This window comes from Sorex araneus, chromosome 1 (assembly GCF_027595985.1).
Source record: "Sorex araneus isolate mSorAra2 chromosome 1, mSorAra2.pri, whole genome shotgun sequence".
Lineage (NCBI taxonomy): Eukaryota > Metazoa > Chordata > Mammalia > Eulipotyphla > Soricidae > Sorex > Sorex araneus.
Genome location: NC_073302.1, coordinates 410,442,340 through 410,454,827, shown reverse-complemented (window position 1 = coordinate 410,454,827; position 12,488 = coordinate 410,442,340). Strand labels below are relative to the sequence as shown.

General features: G+C 39.1%; 1 protein-coding gene across 2 annotated transcripts in view; it reads left to right on the top strand.

The window, feature by feature from the left end:
* The window catches only part of IMMP2L (inner mitochondrial membrane peptidase subunit 2), a 920,367-nt gene that overhangs the window by 71,293 nt on the left and 836,586 nt on the right, over positions 1 to 12,488 (top strand). For both annotated transcript variants that reach the window (XM_055134369.1, XM_055134376.1), the window contains exon 4: positions 10,277 to 10,380. In XM_055134369.1, coding sequence (XP_054990344.1) covers positions 10,277 to 10,380 — 104 coding nt within the window. The remainder of the gene's footprint in view (positions 1 to 10,276; positions 10,381 to 12,488) is intronic.

Below are 12,488 nucleotides of genomic sequence, written 5' to 3'. Positions count from 1 at the left end.
AAAATCCTATAGCGTAGTAAGTTTCATTCATGAGCTTACATTCTTTTGTATTGTCCTCTATTCTTGAGCATTATTTCATGGAGGTAATACTAACTCTACTTTGTAAGCTTCTGAAAGAAAAGGGACCATATTCCTCTCACCTACCTCCTCAGATGGATGCTGAATAAATGCATATTAAATTTGATCTTTGAAGCACTGAAGTGTCTGAATAATTAAATCCTACAAAATATGATGAAATTATCATCATTATTTTTTTTTCTTTGACTTTGAGGTGTTTCTGCACTATTCACCTGAAAACTTTTTAGCTCCTTGATGAATCCATCATATTCTTTATGGCAGAGATCTTCAAACCTTCTTGCCCATGATTCATATTAAGTAATGTAGTTTTTTTTATTGTACAACGACACACAACTGAAACAAAAGTTTCATGTAACAATACTTAACCGTAATTACCATCATTATGTGCAGTACCCTCAGATAATTTCTATTCTGGTCGCAACCCATTAAATTGATTCCATGACTCACTCATTGGTCATGACCTGTAATTTGAAAACTGCTGCTTTATTGCTGGAGGGAGGCTTGGAAGGGTGAAGCTGCACAAATTGAGCTAGAACGAAAGGAGTGGAGGATGTCAGCTTTTGATTCTTAAAGTTTAAATGTGGGCTTGTCAGGACTTCAGGCAGTCAGCGCAGTACGAAGGGTAGGTAGGCCCACAGTCAGAGAAGGTCCTTTGCAGTTGGTTTGGTTCGTGACCCCTTGTTTCTCACAGCACATGGACTTAGCATTTACATAGCTTCCTGTGCCTTTATTATTCTATTTTCAATTAAAATTTATTTTTAGGGGCCATACCCAAGGGATGCTCAGAATTTACTGTGAGCTCTATATGTAGGGATCACTCTTGGTAGTGCTTAAGGGACCACGTGGGATGCTGGGATTCGAACCTGAGTCGGCCACATGCAAAACTGATGCTATGTCCACTGTACTATCTCTCAAGTTATCTATCAATTAACTTGGTAACTTAGTTGTATTTTAAAGAGGCCACACCCAGGTGTGCTGGGCTGAGGTGAGGCAGGACCATTCCTGGCGATGCTGCCTGGTAGTTGATTTCTTGGACCCAGCTGGGACCTGGAAATGCTTGGGGGTCTATAGTACTTTAACCAGCAGTGCTGGGAGTTGGGGGTAGGGGAGGCGCTCTGTGTGCCAGGCCTTAAACTCAGGGCTTCACACATGCTTTTGAGCCATCTTCCTGGCCCCAAGACATCTTTTATACAATCCAGCTTTTGAGTTATTGTTTTTGGGCCAGAGTTTTTCAAGTGACTCGGTGAATAGTAGCTTCTGGTGAGAACTTCATAATGTCTGTAAGGAGCTGCTGGAAACGGCAGCTGCGATGAAGAGACGTAGCACAGCAGGTAGGGCCTTTGCCTTGCATGCGGCCGACCCGGGTTCGATTCCTCTGTCCCTCTTGGAGAGCCCAGAAAGCTACTGAGACTATCCTGCCTGGATGGCAGAGCCTGGTAAGCTACCTGTGGCATATTCGATATGCCAAAAACAGTAAGAACAAGTCTCACAATGGAGACGTTACTGGTGCCCACTCAAGCAAATTGATGAACAACCAGACGGGACAACAGTGCTACATTTCCTAAGATGCTTTGTTATTTGAATTTCTTCTTTTAGCACTCAGGTATGATGAATTCAGGACTTATTTTCAGCCACTTTGCCAAGTTAAATACCGTGGGTTATAAAATTTTTCATTCCTTTAATTAAAAATGTTAGGGGATGGAAAGGTGCTAGGTGGTAAGGTGCTTGCCTCACACGAACCTGGCCAGTCCCTCTTCACTCCTGCACAGCCATCCCTGAGCACTGCCTGCGCTCACTCCTAAACACAGAGCCAGGAATCGCCCCTAAGCACCCTAGAGTGTGGTCTACCCCTACCCATTTATTTTTCATTTTCATTTTAGGGGGCGGCTCCAGAGCACAGCTTAGAGGATACAATCAGCTCCTCTCCCCCCCCCCCCACAAACCATGACCCAGTATTGATGGTAGTCTGTTTGGCTTTGCTGACATGAAGGTTTAGTGCTCTGTGCAATGCAGTGTTGCTCAGGCCTCATTATAATGGAATTATCAGGACCATTTCTGAGCCAGGGGCATTCCAGGGTTACACCCAGGGGTGCTAGGGGACCCAAACAGTGCCAGAGATTTTTTTTTTGGAGGGGCCTAGTACATGCAATGAGCCATTTGGGTTGCTATTTAAAATAATGGTTGGTATTCCATGCCATGCCTTGGATAATTATTTAAAATATAATTTTGAATTAGATAGTTGTTCTTTTTCAGGGGGTTAGGTTTAGGGTGCCAGCAAATTGTGCTCTTTACCTGAAAGGAGTGCTCCATTTTTAACTTCCGGCTTGTGCACACGTGGATGTGATAATAGTGATAATAGTTCATTTATAGTGCATGTCTAGTGAGAACACTGAGAAATCTAAAAGTTATATAAAAAAAAAGGTAAGATTTATGTACATCAAGAGGATATGGCATTTTATTTATTTACTTTTTCTTTTTGGGTCACACCTGGCAATGTACAGGGGTTACTCCTGGCTCTGCACTCAGGAATTGCTCCTGGCGGTGCTCGGGGAACCATATGGGATGCTGGGAATAGAACCTGGGTCAGTTGCGTGCAAGGCAAATGCCCTATCCATTGTGCCATTGCTCCAGCCCTGGTTCTGGCATTTTAGATTACTGGAAACTCTGCTATATAAAAACACAAAATTTAATATTCAATTTACGCAATGCACTGATTAGAGGGTGTTCTTATAGGCCTGTACAGGTTAAAGGCACTGTGACCTTTTCCCAAAGAAATGGGGGTGAAACTGGACTTTGTTTGCTCCAGGCTCTGAGCTTTTATTGCTTGTTTGTTTTTGGCTCACACCCTGCAATATTGCAGGGCTTACTCCTGACTGTGAGCTCTGGGATCACTCCTGGTGGGCCCGGGGGACGCTTTGGAGTGTTGGAAACCTGGGCCTGCTGCACGCAAGGCGAGATCTGTACTTGCTATAAATATCTCTTCAGTACCAGTGACTTTTATTTTATTAAAAATTTTATAGGAAGAATGAGAACTTGAATATTTCCTTTTATTACTGTGGCTTCACTGTCATCCCATTGCTCATCGATTTGTTCGAGTGGGCACCAGTAACATCTTTCATTGAGAGGCTTATTGTTACTGTTTTTGGCATATCCAATACGCCACGGGTAGCTTGCCAGGCTCTGCCAAGCGGGCTCGATACTCTCGGTAGCTTGCCAGGCTCTCCGAGAGGGGTGGAGGAATCGAACACGGGTCGGCTGGGTGAAAGACAAATGCCCTACCGCTGTGCTATTGCTCCAGCCCTATGCTGGACGCTATCCAGCATGCTGTGCTATGTCCTATGAAGTAAGAAATTTAGGACATAGGCTCTGGTCTATGACTTATGAAGAAATTCAGTGTGTTTTGTTTAATTTTCTAGAGGAGTTTTATTTTCCTCTAGAAAACAGAAGTACATCCTAAGGCATACATTCCTTTCTGTGATATCTTAGTGGCTTGAACTTAGGGAGTTTCGGGTAACTTGACAATAATATTTGTTTATAGAAGGAAAGAAAAAACTTCGACATTGAGATAAAAAAATAGTCTATGTTGAAAAAGGAATCCTTCAGCATAGTCTGATTAGAGGCCAACTTTTGTGTTGTACTTTTTTAAAATACCAGTTTTGGTATCTGTTCTGGCTTAAGTATACTAACATTGCTTGAAATCTGCTGACTTATATTGCCCTTTTTAGAATAAATACTATAGTATAGAGGCTAAAACACAGCATGTAATGTAGACTTTTTATTTAATAAACTTTTACCAAAGAAAAAACAAATGGAAAAATCATAATTTCTTTCTTTATTTTTTTAAATTTTTTATTAAATCACCATGTGGAAAGTTACAAGTTCTCAGGTTTATGTCTCAGTTATGCAATATTCAAACACCCATCCTTTCACGAGTGCCCATATTCCACCACCTTTAAAAACCCCAGTATACCCCCCACCCCCACCCCTTACCCCCTACTGTATAACTAATGAATTTCACTTCATTTTCTCTTTACCTTGATTACTTTCCATATTTCAACACAAAACTCACTATAGTTGTTGGAGTTTCCACCCAAGAGAGACAGACCTACTACCAAGGAAGCATTTGATAATTAGTTTTCCATTGCTGGAAACGAAGAGATATGTAGCCCCACTGCTCCAAGTACATAACTCTTTTTTTTTTCTTTTTTCTTTCCCTCCCTTTTTTTTTCCCCCTCATCCCCCTTCCCGCACCTCATAGTATGGTGTACGCCATGCCGTGTTTCTCCCTGAAAATGGAAAACAACCTGGAAAGAGGGATATTTCCTCTTCTCGGTCGGCGTGGGGCTTTTGCTTAGTTTACCGTCCAGAGAGGTGGCTGCTACATTAATAACCTTCAATATTTCAACAAAAACTTACTGTTATTATTTGGAGTTTCCCCCCCAAGTCAGACCTGTTCAAAAGGAACCGTTTCACATTGCTGACAATTACAGATGTTAAGTCCGCGTCCGCGCAGTTTTGGATTTCTGTATAAAGTCCAGGGAAAATTCTGCCAGAAATTGCATATTCCAGCTCACAGTCCCAGTGCATTGCTGTAAGAAGTCTCTGGAATCAAAGTCTTTAGGCTCAGAGGGTCCACTTCACTCTCAGCAGCTCCGAATTTATCTGGGCCGAGGGCATGCTGGTTATACCCCCTTCCCATGAGTCCCTGGGAGCCCCAAGTGTAAAAATCGAATACCTCTGGGATAGGATTCTTAGAAGATGGCGCCTGCTATTTGGGTGCCGCTGCCGCTGCCATTTTCCGTGTAGGAAGACAGGGTGGGGAGGAAAAATCCACCCCCAGGCAGCACAGAGTTGTAGCCCAGTTCGCAGTCCCAGTGCATTGCTATTAGATGCTGCGCTGGATGCCCGAATGTGTTAGGTCTCTGGAATCAAAGTCTTTAGGTGCAGAGGGTCCGAAAAATCATGATTTCTTTAACCATAGTTGAATTGCTAGATTTTTAGTGTGCATCTTTTATTTGTATATGAGCTCCTGTTAAAAAAACAAACAAACAAAAGCTTAAAACATAATGGGTATTTCTGTGTGTGTGTGTGTGTGTGTGTGTGTGTGAATAAAACTGTGTTTGTGGATTGCTGTAATAAAATACAGAACTTCACATATACAGCTGTGTGTATTGTTCTTATAGAAGATATTTATAACTAAATGGTTATGAACATTAAAAATATTGATTCCAGGGATGGAGAGATAGAACAGTGGGTAGGGTGCTTGCCTTGTATGTGGGTGGCCCGGGTTCTATCCCTGGCATCCCATATGATCGTTGAGCATTGCCAGAAATAATTCCCAAGTGCAGAATCAGAAGTAACTTTTGAGAATCGCTGGGTGGGGCCTAAAAAGAGGAACAAAAAGTTGATTCTTAGAGGTACAACAATTGAGAGCCAAAAGAAAATCATGCTGACTTAAAAGAATTTTTTTTTTAAAGAGCTGAATGGTAGAGTTTTTAGTCTGAAGTATTCCAATTTAATATTTAAAATAAAAACCATTTAGAGTGACATGTAAAGTCTTAATCTTATTTTGAATGCCATGGAAAGACATATTTTTGTAAATCCCAGAGTACCAGAGTGGTTTCAAAGTTGCAAAATTGGAAAATTATAATATTGTTGTGGGGGTATGATGCTGCCAACAGGTCAACCTGTACCTGCATGGTGAGTACATCAGTAACCTGATGGTGCCTTCAGGCTTCCTGACACCCCCAAATTGCCATTGTGCCTTTGGCTGGACCCTAACAACTTGGGACTAAGTTTACCAAGAAATTACATGGTCAAAAGTTAGGTATATGGGAGCCATGTACACAAACCATCTCTGGGTTAGCTATACAAGCTCATTTATTGACCTTATCTCAGAGACCCATAAATAAATCTCGAAAGAGAACAAAAGCCACAGTTCTGATGCATGCTACAATGTGGAGGGACTTGAAAGATGTTATGCTAAGTGAAATGAAACAATCACAAAAGAACAAGTATTGTGCCAATTATATGACCGCAGTCAGATCCACAAAGATAGAAATAGAAAGAAGGTAGCAGGGGTTGGAGATTGGGGGAGTTACTGTATAATGGGTACAGAGTTTCAGTTTATAAGAAGAAAAGTTCTACTACAGTTGCTTAGACAGGAATCTGTCACCTCTGTCTTGTTCCAGAACATTTTGATTTGCCCAGAGAAAACCTTATATCCATTAAACACCTGCCTGCCAACCTGTTTTCCCCAACCCCCGAGAGCCACATTTTACTTTTTGTCTCTCTAGGTTTCTTATTTTGTTTATTTCATGCAAATGGACTCATATAATGTGGGACCTATGTGGCTTGCATTTAGCTTAATGTTTTCAAGGTTTATTCACACTATTGTTTGCATAGGGTATAGTGTATGATAGCTATATGCTCTAGATATCTGATAACGTAGTTCTCCCTCTCGGAGAACCTACCAAAAGTTTACTGCCTGCACTGGGGAAAGCCTGGCAAGCTCCCCGTGGTGTATTCATATGCCAAATACAGTAACAGTGATGGGTCTCATTCCCCTGACCCTGAAGAGCCTCTAATGTGGCACCATTGGGAAGGATGAGTAAAGAGAGGCTGCTAAAATCTCAGGGCTAGGATGAATGGAGACGTTACTGGGCCTGCTCCAGCAAATGATTGATCAATGGAATGACAGTGATGCAGTGAATATTTTCTTATAATTTGATGAAGGGAAAAAGAAATATATCCCAGCCCATGTTAAGCAAACTGAGGTTATATGAGGACCCGTTTTTATTATGACTGTTTGCTTAAAGTCACACTTAATGATTTTGTTTCCCTTTGCTGTTTTCACTATTATCATAATTCTCATCTTATTTGTAGACCATTTTCTCTTGTGTCAGATGTCATATGAATAACCTTTAATGCATCTTATTTACTCTTACACTATCCGCATGAGGTAGGTGGTACTACATCCCCCGTTGAATAGAGGTAGAAATAAAGCTTAGAAAGGTTCAATAATTTGTTTTTAATGTAATCTGCTTAGTAAGGAAATGGAGCCAAGATTTGAACACAGGTTTAAGATTAATAGCTGTTCAGAATGACTTTAAAAAGCTTTTCCCCTTTCCTTCCCATCTCTGTCACTGACGTGATGACTGGAGGTAGCACACACTTGACACTAGCAGTTGGTTGTGGTGCTTGCCAGCCTTGGCACACTTCAGTAGTGGTGCTCAAGCACAGTTTGACGCACCAAGGGTTGCATGCTTAAATTGCTGTGTTTACTGGTGGTTGCAGAATTAAATGGGAGCGCTTGCACACTTAGTTGCAGAGTGCTAGACATCATTCACACTAGGTAGTGGCACCAGGGGTTCCAAATGATTGCACTCAGCAGGTGGGGTGTGCTGGAGATAGAAAATGTGGCCTTGTGCCTGCAAGGTGGGTTCTTCATCCCGAGCTGTGCTGGGAGCCAGTTTGATTTTTAATCAGAGTGCTCCTTGGGGGAGTCTAAAGATGCGAGTCACTGAAGGGAAGAGCAGCTGTCCTGCTTATGCTATGTCAATGTTTTCCGCGTATCATTGGAAGTCTCCTTGACCAATCACAGGAGTATTAGACATGTCACATATTTTAAGACAGAGCTGGAAACTCCTAGACTAAATGGACTCTGATTTTTTTTTTTTCTTTTTGGGTCACACCCAGCGATGCACATGGGTTATTCCTGGCTCTGCACTCAGGAATTTCTCCTGGCGGTGCTGGGGGACCATATGGGATGCTGGGAATCAAACCTGGGTCGGCTGCGTGCAAGACAAATGCCCTACCCGCTGTGCTATTTATCATTCCAGCCTCTGGGCTCTGATTTTTAACTGCAAAAAAATTTTATTAATTTAGTTGAGAGTTATAACTTTGAATCTAGGATTTAAAGCATTTGTCACATAACAAGAAAACATATATTTCTATGAAATTTCCAAAGTTATGGCTTAATTTAGATTTTATGTGTGTAACTTGTTTGATTTGAAAAGATTGCTGGCTGCATCTGATGGAGCGTAAACTGCCATTCCCACTAGGGAAAGCAAGATGCAAAATTTCTAAGTAACCGCATGCTTTACTAATTTTTCTAAACTAGAGTTATTCAAATGAGGATTTCTTCGTTTTTCCTAGACATTTTTCCAGTTTGAAGTTAGTCAATTATTTTTCATTTCAAAACTTGTTTTAGAAAACCCAGGCAATAAATCGTTTTTCCTCTTAATCAATGTTTCAGTTGAAGTATGGAAAACTTTAGTTTTTTTTGTTTTTAGTCCTACCCAAATTTCTCAATTTAACAGTTTCTTTTATTACATTAAAAAATAAAAATATTTCTGGAGTTTGTTTTTGGGCCATACCTGGCAATATTTGCGGGCAAGGCCCGTGTCCAACACTTGAGCTCCAAGCCACAGAAGAAAATTGGTTCTCTTGTAATTAGCACTATTTCATTATGAATAATAATAAATACTCTTACTTTATTCACAGTGCTTAAATTAATTGATGCTATACAAAAATTCTACTGTTTATAAATAGAATATTTTCATAGTAGTAATTTTTTTATTTTTATTTTTTTTGGGGAAGGTCATACCTGGTGATGCACAGGGGTCACTCCTGGCTCTGCACTCAGGAATTACCCCTGGCAGTGCTCAGGGGATTATATGGGATGCTGGGAATCAAAGCCGAGTCGGCCTCGTGCAAGGCAAACGCCCTACCCGCTGTGCTATCACTCCAGCCCCCATCGTAGTAATTTTTATAAATTATTTAATGTACATTGTTAAGAACCATAGTTAAGCCCTTAAGACTCTTTTGTTTAAGAAAACTTTATATGCTATGTAGGTGTCTTGCCACTGTTTTAAGCACACACAAAATGAAGGCAACATTTTTTTGTTTTTTCTTCAGTTGAAAAGTTACAGTTGAAGAGAGACTGCATATAGGCAGATACCTTTAAATGAGGTTTTAAAAATAAACTTTGAAGTTTCCCTAAATAGCTTTTGGGAGTAAAGGTGAAGGAATGATTACTTTAACCTTGTGGAGGTGAGGAAAGGTAAAAGAAAACTCTATTGTCTCCTTTATAAAATCAAACTGGGTCTTGTAGGGGTTGGCTAATGATTCTAATACTTTACTGTGTGATTCTTGACATACTTCCTTCTGGGATTCCCCCCTCCCACCTTTTTGCATAAATTTTTGGCTGATAATACATTAGCTTTTGGTGCTAACAATTTGCATGAGATTACGAAGTTGGTAGATGAGTGATTCTGTGAGGGATAAAAAATGAATCTAACTGTTTGAATCTTTGGGGATTCATTTGTCCTTTTTTTGCTTTAGAGCAGCTGAATGTAATTTTTTTTCTCCTTCCTTCCTTCCTTCCTTCCTTCCTTCCTTCCTTCCTTCCTTCCTTCCTTCCTTCCTTCCTTCCTTCCTTCCTTCCTTCCTTCCTTCCTTCCTTCCTTCCTTCCTCCCTCCCTCCCTCCCTCCCTCCCTTCCTCCCTCTTGAAGCAAAGTAGTTTTTATGAAACTTATTTAGAAAGATGTGAGGGGAGAGAATTCTTGTTCTATTAAACCTTGTACATTTAGACTTTTCTAAGTCCTCAGGTGAGAGCTACTTTAGGTTTAAAATTGGACCAATAACCCTAAAATGAGTCCTCTCCCTCCTTCCCTCCCTCTCTCCCTTCCTCCCTCTTTCTCTTTCTCTCTCAAAAAATGGTCAAGGAGGGAAATCCCACATGTTCCTTGATTGTCTGTTCCTTTCCCTTTATTTCTGTATATGGGTGTTTTTGTTTATTTTGTTTTGGCTGATTTGACATCACTGTAATTTTTCCCAGAACTAGACCCTGTCTGGGTTTTCTTTTGGGAGTTTGATTCACATCTTCTGTACATCTTTTAAATCTTTCTTAAAACTTTTATGACTCATACTGGAATTTACTAAAGATATAACTATGTAGCACATTTTCTTTTCAAATATATATTAGTGGTTTGTATTTTCTCTGGTTCACCTATGAAGAACCCTAATGAGCCTTTTTGAAAACTCATCATTTGCAGTTACTTTAGAGAAGTAATTTATTGAAAGGTTCTATATTAGAAATGTTTCATTGCACTACACTAGGGCTATGAAGTGCAAGGAACCATGAAGATTGAAAAATACGAATGATATATGTGTCTTTTTCTTTTTCTTTTTAAGCCTTCGCTGAATCCTGGAGGAAGCCAGTCATCTGATGTGGTACTTTTAAACCATTGGAAAGTGAGGAATTTCGAAGTACAACGTGGAGACATTGTATCATTGGTGTAAGTGAATAAGAAATATGCTATATTTCTCTATAAAATAATTTAAAATTATGCTTATTTAGATGTAACCCACTCTTCAGATCACATCAATTATTTAATAGGCACATTTTAAGTATAATGCAATTTAAAAATGTAATTAGCATTGTAACTGCTTTAACAATTTCTTTCCAATATTTAAGATATTTCAGTTGATTGACGTGCTTGGTTTGGGTAAGTTACGTTTGTATCTTTATAAGTTATTATTTTGATGATTGAAAAGTACGTACATTTCATATTATTTTTGAAATATTTTGCATTAGTTGGCATATTGAAAGTAGTCTTTATATTGTTTTCATGTAGTTTCAATTTGCCCATATATAAAATACTTCCATAATATGATCATTGTGTATTCATATCGACGTTCATATTTATCATGGATTTCACTGGTGAGAGGAAATTTGGAGGACTACTTTAATGGAGGCTTTTATTTGGGACCAAAAGGTGGCGCTGTTTCTCTGTTAAAATATCATCGTTGGAGAGGAGCAAAAACTTCATTCCAGTTTAAATGTAGAAAGGAATGTCAAAGTGTGTATAATTGATACCTTGATTTACTACATTGTCCTAGTGCATGCTAGATTTAGGCTTAGATTTAAAATTTTTGTTTGTTTTAAAAGTAAACTTAAACCAAAATCATTAACTGAACTTGCCTAATTTCTTATGGTTCCAGCAGCTTAAATGTTTTAATACAATGTGGAAGTTATTGTTATTTATTTTAATGATAATAAAAATCCTACTGTTTTGTGAAGGTTTTTAGTTTATATTTCTGACTTTTTAATAGGAAAGGTTTTGTTGGGTGATAATTTCTAATTGGTAAAAGCAAAAACATCCATGTCTTCATACTTTGGATATTGCTCTGAGGCAGTAGGCATTTTATAAATGTGTCTCTGTCAAGACTGTTCTACTAGAATTCATTTGAAAATGTAACTCAAATCTTGTAACTAATAAAATATGTACATTTGAGTGGAGTTTGTATGAAATGAATTCCAAGGATGGGGATTAAATGCTTCTCATGTTCTGGAGTGCTTTCTTTAATATTAGCTTACCCTTTAAAGTACACTTTTATTTTGTCATTCAGACCACTGTTTTTGCAACCTCCTTGACAACCTTTTACATGCTGACTTGGCCTGATGTGTGCTCATTATTCTTTTGTCTTTGGTTTGACAAGGTTACATCCTCACTTAGTTGGTGATGGAGAGGATACCCACCCAAGTGAAAGAGGTCACACTATATGCAGACGATTGTGCAGTTTGTTTGTTTTTTTTTTATTTGTGAGAAACATGCTGACTACCTCTGAGCAAGTCAGTTTGAATAGGTGATTGGGAAAAAGGACTCCTTGAAATTCAGGCTTGTGTGGGTCTATAAAAAATATTTAGCAACGTCAAGGGCAACATATGAAAAAGAAAAACTATGTAACATTTTATAACGATTAATATTTATTATTTAAATTAATTTTAAAAGCTGTATAGTCAAAATGGGCTTGGTGAAATAAATTATAGCTATTCTGTATTCTATTTTTAACCGGGTAATGATTTTCCTTATCTTTTACATACAAATGCAAATTTTCTTTTTATAATACTTGTTGCTAGCAGAAGTCATTTATATAAAATAGTGCTTAGTGATTGGTGTGTGTATATTTAATAATAATCATTAGCAGTAATTGGTACTTTTGAGAAAGAAATGGAAAGTATGGCAAATTCTGTTTTACCTTGATATAATGCCATAAAAGACTTTGAAGGATTTTTTTTTTTTTTAGTTTTGTGAGCTTTCTAGATATTTCCTTTTTGGGGGGGTGGTGGGGGGGCGGGAGTTACACATGGCTATGCTCAGGGCTTAATCTGGCTCTGCTTTCATGGTTTATTCCTGGGTAGCCCAGGGGGCCATATGGGATCCTTGGAATGGAACCCAGGCCCTCAGTGTGCAAGGAGAATGCCCTGCCCATTGTCCTATCTCTCTAAGTCCCCCTACATACGTGTCTTTATTATTAATACTTGTTAGTTGTGGAAGCCACTTCTGGTGGTTCTTGGGGATCCATGCAATACCAGGTTTTGAACCCAGATCTCAAGCCATTT